Source organism: Halyomorpha halys, unplaced genomic scaffold (assembly GCF_000696795.3).
Source record: "Halyomorpha halys isolate HHAL.00 unplaced genomic scaffold, Hhal_1.1 Scaffold36.1, whole genome shotgun sequence".
Classification (NCBI taxonomy): domain Eukaryota; kingdom Metazoa; phylum Arthropoda; class Insecta; order Hemiptera; family Pentatomidae; genus Halyomorpha; species Halyomorpha halys.
In genome coordinates this window covers 1408499-1417575 of record NW_027108624.1, presented here as the reverse complement: position 1 = coordinate 1417575, position 9077 = coordinate 1408499, and the positions used below count along the sequence as shown (strand labels likewise).

At 30.2% G+C, this 9077-nt stretch overlaps 1 protein-coding gene across 17 annotated transcripts in view; it reads right to left on the bottom strand.

The window, feature by feature from the left end:
* Window positions 1-853: 853 nt before the first annotated feature.
* Window positions 854-9077, bottom strand: part of LOC106686615 (uncharacterized) — a 220772-nt gene continuing 212548 nt past the window's right edge. For 15 of the 17 annotated variants that reach the window (XM_067046905.1, XM_067046904.1, XM_067046913.1 and 12 more), the window contains one exon: window positions 854-1719. In XM_067046905.1, the coding sequence (XP_066903006.1) occupies window positions 1656-1719 (64 nt within the window). In that variant the 3' untranslated portion in view covers window positions 854-1655. Of the gene's footprint in view, window positions 1720-5131; window positions 5148-9077 lie in introns of all 17 variants that reach the window. The other 2 variants (XM_067046908.1, XM_067046912.1) reach the window with 1 other exon arrangement.

Genomic DNA, 9077 nt, shown 5'->3' with positions numbered 1-9077 from the left:
TACTGGAGTTGATAGATGATTTCATCATAAAAAAAAATTACGAAATACCATTCTCAGTTACAAGCAACTAAAGGTGCAGTGGCTTACAACCTAGCCAACTTCATCCTGAAGACTGAAGCTTGGGCTCGTCAAAGACAATCTGTTAAAATTTTTTATTTAATTTTTTCTTATATCAAATTTTCCAGCTTAATTCAATTATTGTATAAATATTATTTGTTTTTTATTTTCTCTTTCATTACATAACTATTATTATTTTTAATAATTTAATGTTTATTACTTATAATTACCTAAATAGTTAGAGGTGTCTTGCAAGAGACTATACCCTCCATTACCAACTGTTAAAAAAAAAATTAACAAAGTTTTACTATAACCATGAAAGGCCAAACAGGCAGATCTGGTAATAAAAAAAATATATAAATAACGTATAATTCTAAAAAAAAAAAACTGTTGATTGTTCATTATTTTTATTTTAGTAGAACAATAAACTAGATAGTGTAGTTCTGATGTTAAAACAAATGTAATAACTAATAAAAGGGCTGATTCTACCAGAAAAAAACAAATAATAATAATACAGAGTAGATTTCATTATATTAAAAAAAATTTGTCTCTCCTCAATTACTTTTGCATTAATACTGTAGATGATGAGTTCATATTTTTGTTCAAAACAAGCTTAACAAGTGACATGTAGCTAATTCAAAAACTTTAATTCTTTAATTAATAAATACATTGTGGAGAGATAATTAAGCTGTTAAATATTATAAAATAAATCCACAACTAGCAGCACCTAGTTACCATTAATTAGATAGTGATAAAACTATTTTTTAAAGAGGAAAAGGATGATAAAAACGAAAACTGATGTGGATATAAATATATAATTTGGAAAGGGGGTTAGGTTATAACCTATTGCTTTTTAACATTTTAAAATAAATATCTAATAGTTCATATCATTACAGATACACTAAATCTGAAATGGTAAGGTTACAGGCGATCATTATAGAGGCTGTAAGAACAATATATATTTCATGAACAACATATAAATTTGTTTATCCATCTAACGGGTATATATTAAACATCTTATCTATTCTATAAATATAAAATTTCTCAATTTTTTTAAAAATTAAAACTAAAAATAAAACAAAAACAAAAAAAAAACACGTACCGTATAATACAAATTATAATGAACATGAATATTCGTGTCAAATAATTTCATTTAATTTTAGTTAACACTTATATTAAGTTTAACACACTGGTTTATTAAATCATCCTCTTTCAAGAAAAGTAAGTGAAACTTTATTTATTTGTAACAACTGGTAACTAAAATCTATATTGAATCCCGTACTCAGTAAGTATTATATTAGCTTTTTATGATCATTAAAACGTCTATAATCAAGTTTACTTTACTAGTATATGAATAGTTTATTTGACATGTATATTCAAAACATTTTTTTTTTTTTTAATTTTCCTACATGCAGCATATAAATAATATAAAAACGTATGATAACAAAATATCACAAATAGCATCATTTTGATTCAACTAAACATCTCTAAAGAGATTCGAAAAAATTATTAAATTAATAAATCATAAAAATCACAATATAGACACTTTAATAAATATACAATTATAAATAATACTGAAGGATTCGCTTTCAATTAAATTAATAAGAATCAGTACGTCGACACCTCTGCTCCTTCCCAATGTTCTTTCTTTCATTCAAACAACTGAAACAAAATTAAAATTTTAAATTATTTTGGCGATATGCGACAGAGTGCACTCAATATCAAAAACAAAAGGAATGAATAAAATAGACGATATTTTGAAAATAAAACTTGATATTGTACAAATAATGGTTGACTATGTTGGGAACAAATACAGTTATTTTCTAAAGCTTTAAGAATAAATATACTCTATATCAGAAGAGATTGAGCAATAAATAATTTTTGGATACTATGTATGTTCATGTTTCTTTTTCTTAGAAATGAAATATACACAAGGATAAACAATTTGAGCGAATAGAATCCAATTTCTAGTAAAAAAAAGTGGGGAGAGGGGAAAAGTACTTAATTTAAGTGTTATCATTATTCAAAACAATAAAATCTCTTTGGAAAGAAAAATTAAATAAAATGTAGCAAAGAGCTTTTGCATAAAATGTACAAAAGCACTAAAGCTACTGATGACCTTTTACAGAATGGAATTCCTTTCCTTTTGCTTTTTGCACTCCTCTAATTACATTTTAACAAAATATAATGATAAAAGCACTACCAATAGCTGTAAATTTAGCAGGAATAAATAAATATGTACATGTTTCACTTCTCTAATCTAAATTATGATCATATAAATATCTCAATGTCAAATAAAAATATGACCCCTTGTCGGATTTACATAATCCGCATTTCCCAGTGCTTTTTATTTTTTTTTAAGTTTGTTTCAAGTATAAAGTCGGGGTCAGAGGTCTCATTTTTGTGAAGCTCCCCCTTGCCGCGTATGCCAGAAGACCACGAAGATGCCACAAATGCAAAACTGCCTTAAATTATCTCTTGCGGCATGCAAGCAAGCCGTTATTATTCACTTAACTAACCAATAGTTTGCCCCTTCAGGGAACCATATTTGATAAAAGAAAATATAATACAGGCATGTTAAACCATAAACAGAAAAATAAGCCTAAAAATTCAACCCACCTTGGTCCACAATAATTTAAACAAGATTTCTGCATACAATTAGGTTACCCGGAGTAAGACGTGGACAGGTCCTGATGTAAACACCCCTAAATTTCAAAACAACAAGTTACTTCCTATAGCTTAAAATTATAGGTGTTTCTAAACCCAGTGCTGAGCTCATTGAGTGAATTCTGACAATCTCTTTATACAGGGCTTAGCCCTTTAGAGGCCATTGTATCCATTTGGATACCTCATCTTTTAACATTAAAAAAAAAAAATATTGGAAATCTGTGAAGAAGTTTCAATGGTCCCATTGACCTCCCTCCTTGTCCTAAGACCGATGACCACCTCCTTAGAAACAAACTTTCTTTTAATTCGTGAAAATAATAAAGACAATAACAGTAACTCAGGTTAGAGAATGGTCTTCATTTATTTCAACTACCAGTGGCATCCATCATAAAACGCCATACAGGAAAACAAAGTTTTAATTATTTTATAATGAAATTTTATGAAATAGATTGCCAGTGAACTCAAAGTTTAAATTTCAACAAAATAAGATAATAAACATTAATAACCAAATAATTAGTAGAAAATAATAATTCATTTTTTCAATAGTTTTTGTTTATTTTGTATCAGAAACCAGGATATTAAATTTGCTTTTCTGTTTATAACAAAAAGGCCTAGCCGTTAGAAAACCAAAAGTTAAATGGAGGACTATCCGATGAACAAGATATGAGAGTGAAAAGATGAATGAACTGCTTCATATGCATTGAACTGCATGCTGATTCATTTTCAGTATTCCCAGAAGTTCTAATATCTCACACTATAGTTCCAAGCTAAGTTGGCTCTATCTCAGTAGCTGAAGATTATACTTTCTTGATGCGTTTATATTAAAAACCTTAAAAACTAACACCATAGAACTGCTTCCTTTGATAAATCATTTACCATTCGAGCTACCTCATTTTGGAACTCTTTACCCATATCAATCCGTAAATCTTCCTCCTTAAGATCAATCATAAATCCATCTTCTCAAATATCAATGTTCCGTAAACTTGTAAATAATAAATATCAATATAACTTAAATATGTATCTTTTGTTCATATTTTATATATATGATTATTATCATAGTTTTATTTAAATTTGTTCAATATCATTTAATGCTATAGCCAGACAAATACTGTTAAAATTTTCCAATTTGTTATTCTTAAGGGACCAAGTGTACCAGAATAAAGATCGATTTTTCATTTAAATTAATTTCATAAATTTATGTAAATTTTTTACAAATATGTTCCTCATTACTGAATAAGTATTAAAAACACAAAAGCAAAATTTTTTTAAAGTTCTTCCACTGTGAGTCTGTATAGGGTTAAATCATTGATGACCCATTGGTTCTACCAGTTGGATGGACAACCTCCATGTCTCCATTTCTGTTTCTAAAATCAACAACTGATTTAGTCTCGAAATGGAATATTTAGGGCAGAGGGAGCTTTAAATAATGAGATTGTTTTTTTTTTTTAATGTTGAAGCCAAAGGGATCATTCTACTGATAGTATAATTCCTTGTCTAAGGCACTAAGAAATTGTTTGCCAAGGCAATGTAGGACAACTTCCTTAGAACCCATTATTGTTGTCCATGAAGTTATCATATGCTATGTTACCCTCCAGGAGTTGTAACCTTCCAATTGACTCAATCTAGGTTGTCTCTAATCTTAACGTGAATCGCTGTTGGACTCAGTATTTCTAAATTTAGTAATTTTTTCTTTCTCAGAAATTCAAGTTATCGAGAGAGGACAATGAACACAACTAGTAAATGTTAAAATGTTTTAAATAGTGTTGTTAAAAATACTATTTTGAGGGATATTGTTGAACTAAAAATCTAAACAAATTGAAAAAAATCTATACAACAGTAATTCTAAAGACGGGAATATATTCCCTAAATGAAAAATGTTTATAAATGAAGTACATAAATTGATTAGAAGAATCTTTCACAACTTCTTAAATATATACATATTTTTTTTTTTTAAGAATTTATTTTTTAGAATGTCAAATGCAAACTACACAGTTATCTTTTAAATATTTTCACAAAATTTCCAACAATAACTATATTTTGTTTGGTCAAAACTGTCAGCTTCATTAACAGGTATATAAACTATAAAGAAAAAATAAACAAAAGAATGTTAAATAAAAAAACATTACCGATACAATACTTACATAATATGTCTATAGCCAAGGCAGCAAAATAAAAAGGATTATTATTAATATAGTTTGGAAAATTCTCATGTAAAAAACTATAAAAAAATACTTGAAACTTTGCAATACACTACTATTTGTATAAATAAACTATAGTAATTAGAAAATTAAAGCGATATATGTCAGCAAAAGATGAAACAATACTAAAGAGACAAAGGAATAAAGCAAACTAGGTCTAAAGCAATAAGTAAGGTGAGGCCAAGGGTTATGTCAACACACCAGCGTACCTTTCCCAGCTGGAAGCTGCATCGTCAGAATGTCCACGGAGCGGGGCAATAAAAAAATTAATTATTCATCAGTTTCAGTGTTAAAAAACAAAAAAAAAAGTTAAAGACATGTTCACTACTGCTTAGATAGTTAATTGATAAATTTTATCAATAAAATAGTGGGACCCTCAAAGCATGCCGAGTCCTGTAACTCCGGTTGTTGAATAGTGCTCAGTGTAAACAGATGTAGCATGCAAAATTAACCATTTCTACTCTCATGTGACAGAAACTTCTAATAATATTAAGCATTAAATATTGATCAAAAAGAAAATTCTGTAACCATTTTTACTTTCACTAATCTATATATGTAATATATAGTAATGGGAAGCATTACAAAATTTCAAATTTAGGTTTTCAACGAAAAATACACATTTTGTTATCTGATTCCAAGTAGCCAAGTCTTGCAAAATAGTCTCTGTGTGAAAACTCAAAAAACGATAAGTTATTTGAAACTAAAATCAAATATTTATGGCAAGTATATGGCTGGGATGTTATAGCAACTATTTCAATAAAATTGACTAGCCTCAAGTGCCCCTTTATAGAATCAATTTTTCAATTTTCTCAGAAATTGCTTTTAACATTTTGATTAAACTCTCTAAATCAATGTACAATAAAGTGATCTAATGCCATTCTATTGTCATCTAAAATATCATCACCTAACTAAACCAAAAGACCAAATAACATATAATAAGCACACTCCATAATACAAATTATTGCAAGAATCATTTGATATAAAAACGATTGAAAATTTATGTGAATTGATTCATATTCATAGACAAGAATAAGAATGTTGAATAATTGAATGATAAAAAAAAAAAAAAAAAAAAAAACAGTCCCAAAGTTACTTACTATATAAGACTGGCAACAAAAGTATATTGGTTATGTGATTAGAAATCATAAACAGCTGATTACAGAATTCTGAAGCTAAACTTTTTGTCAAGTAAACCTCAATGAGTTTTAAATGGAAGACAAATTCTGAAAAATGTATGATTTTGTATTTGAATCAACCTGATGAAATTTAGATAGTTGTAAAACCAAGTATGTATAATCAGAGAATTTCAAATGATCACTGCTGGTGCAGAGTTTTTCTAGTGAATATATTTTAAAAACGTGAGTAAAATGCACTGAAGCGAGTGAAATGAATTATATTAAGCAGGAAAAAAGTATATAATTTGGGAATGTAGTGCAAAACTTTATATATTCATAACAATAAAAAATGTGTTTTATCAATCAAGTAAGGTATATTTATGTGATGATGCTGTTAGCGGAGTTACAAGATTTATTTACTGTTTAATTTTACTGATGAGCAGATATAAAATCAAAGATTCATTGTAATACTGTAACCACTGAAATATAATTAGATTTTTTTAAAAGTATATAAAAAAGATCAAACCAGTTAAAAACCAATATAATTAATTCCAAAAGATTAAGTGGTCAGTTAGAGATCACTCTAAAGAGAAAACAGTGACTTGTTTTGTCCACAATACAGGTAAAATTGGAGGAACTAATCCATTAAGTAGACCTTATATTCCTTTTTACCAACTGCCCCATACTAACTAGAGTGTGATTGTAAAGAATCATTTTCAGAACCGCTGTGAAATAAATATTGACTAATTCAGGTGAGAATCCATGGCACAGGGAAGTGGCACCGCATTGCCCAGTCATTGTACCGCAGTCAGCCTCTGAACCTCCAGGTCAGGGGAACAATAATCAAACACAGTACACTATACATAGTGTCTAATGGAGTAAAATCTCTAATGCCACATTCTCTTAGACAACTGTTTTTTTTTTTGTCTTGTTTAAAAGTGTAAAACCTTTTGGTCATCAACACCTATGGAAAGCAGATCTGCACACATAAAATTGGCAGCACCATTAACAGACTGGGATATCGAGAGAGGGTGGATAGCTCCCCTATCCGAAACAATAACTATATTCAGTAAAACCTAAACCTGCCTCAGATGTGATCAGTCTAAAGATGAAACGACCCAGCATCCCCCATAAGATTACTTTTTATATCGGAATGTATTATCACTTTATAGATGCAGAGCATTTAAGCTGCTCCTAGAACAAATAGATAAATATAAAATTGAAAGATACCAGATGGAGCCCAGGAGATCAGATGGAATGGACAAGCAATTGTTGAAAAAAGGCACCACTCCATCCACTACAGCTGTCATGATAACCTATATTGCCTTGGTTTCATGAAGAATGTAAAGCAGCTACGAACAGAGAGATTATATCATATGAGGCAATGATTAAAACAACTACAAGAAGATCTGAAAAAGACCTGAAAAATTCGAAGAATACAGACAGAGAAGGAAGCTTGAAAAAAGCCTACACAACATGAAGAAACAGCAGAGAGAGACATCTTCTGATTGGTCAATAAACAAAGAAAGTCCAATACAAACAAATTAAAATCTTGTAAGGATAAAAAAGTTAACTTAACCACCGGTCTGTGGTTCCAGCAAAATGGAGAAGAAATACATAAAAGTCCACTGGAAGAGAATTGGACATCTCGAGCTCCCTTTTGAGGATGATGCCATTAGCATACTCAAAAATAATAAGGCCCCAAGTGCTGAACCATTCCCAGAGAAAATCCTAAAAAGTGGTAGGAATGATCTTATTAAAGCACTAAAAGATCTTGTTTTATGGGCTGGTGAGGTAAGGCCCACTAGTTAAAATAGGTCAATTTTATGCCTTATACACAAAAAGGGTGACAGACGTACATTCAGCAACTATTGAAGTATCTCATTACTTTCCAGTCACATCTCATGCTCTATAGTGAAAGAGAACTTGGTTCGTACCAGTGTGGCTTTAGAAAAGGAAGATCCACCTCAGACCAGATCTATTGTTTCCAGACCTAGAGGAGGTTCCCTTATCAGGAGAGACAGTAACCATTGGGCTTCATACCTTTGAAAAAGTTCAGGAGTTTATCTACCTGGCTTCCATAACTAAGGTTAATGACCCAGATGTTGAGATTAGAAGGATTACCACAGCCATTGATACATTAGCCTAAGAAATCAGCTGAAGAGGTGAATGCTCTCCAGAAAGGCTATGCTAACTTTGGTATGCCCCATGCTTCTGTATGACACTGAGTTTTGGACATCTAAGGCTACTGAAAAAAACTCCTAATCTTCACAAGATAAATTCTCTGAATTTTCAGAGGTAGAAGAGTTGGAGAAGAATGGAAGAGATGGATTAACCTGGCGCTCTACCTTGGAGAGCTAAACATTGGAGAGCCTGAAATGGTCAGAACAATGAAGCTGAAGGGTTTTGGATACACAGGGCATATTGTCTGAACAGAATGGCAGATGATGAATGTGGAAAATACTGCTAACAGCCAATTGATAGAATCAAGAAAGGGAAACTAAACCTGAGATGATCAGACGGTGTGTCAGGATATGCTAAAAATATCCTGAGAGTAAAAAACTAGATGGCATTAGTACAAGAACGTGACAATTGGAGAAAGCGGTTAGAGGAGACTAAGATCTGCAATTGAGTTGTAAAGGTGTATAAAAAAAAAAAAAATAAATAAAAATTGAGAATGGAACCCAGGACCCAAATATGCTCAGCCATTATAGCATCGTTAAACCGTTTTTCTAAATGAACATAAGTTTACATTGAGGATTTTTAGAGTTTCACATTTCAGCATTGCTCTACTTCATGATACATCAAACATTTTTTTGAGCACAGGTACCTGTGCCTACCAATACCTAACTGTATGTGCCAAATGAAGCATCCAAAAATATTGTAAATCTAAGAGCATAGTAATAAACTTCAAATTAAATAAAAAAGTTACTAAAATTCATGTAATTAAAATTATAAAATGTATGTGAATATTTAATTTTAACTAAATGTAATAATTGATATCAAACTTTCAATTGTGTTAATTTAAAATATATATATA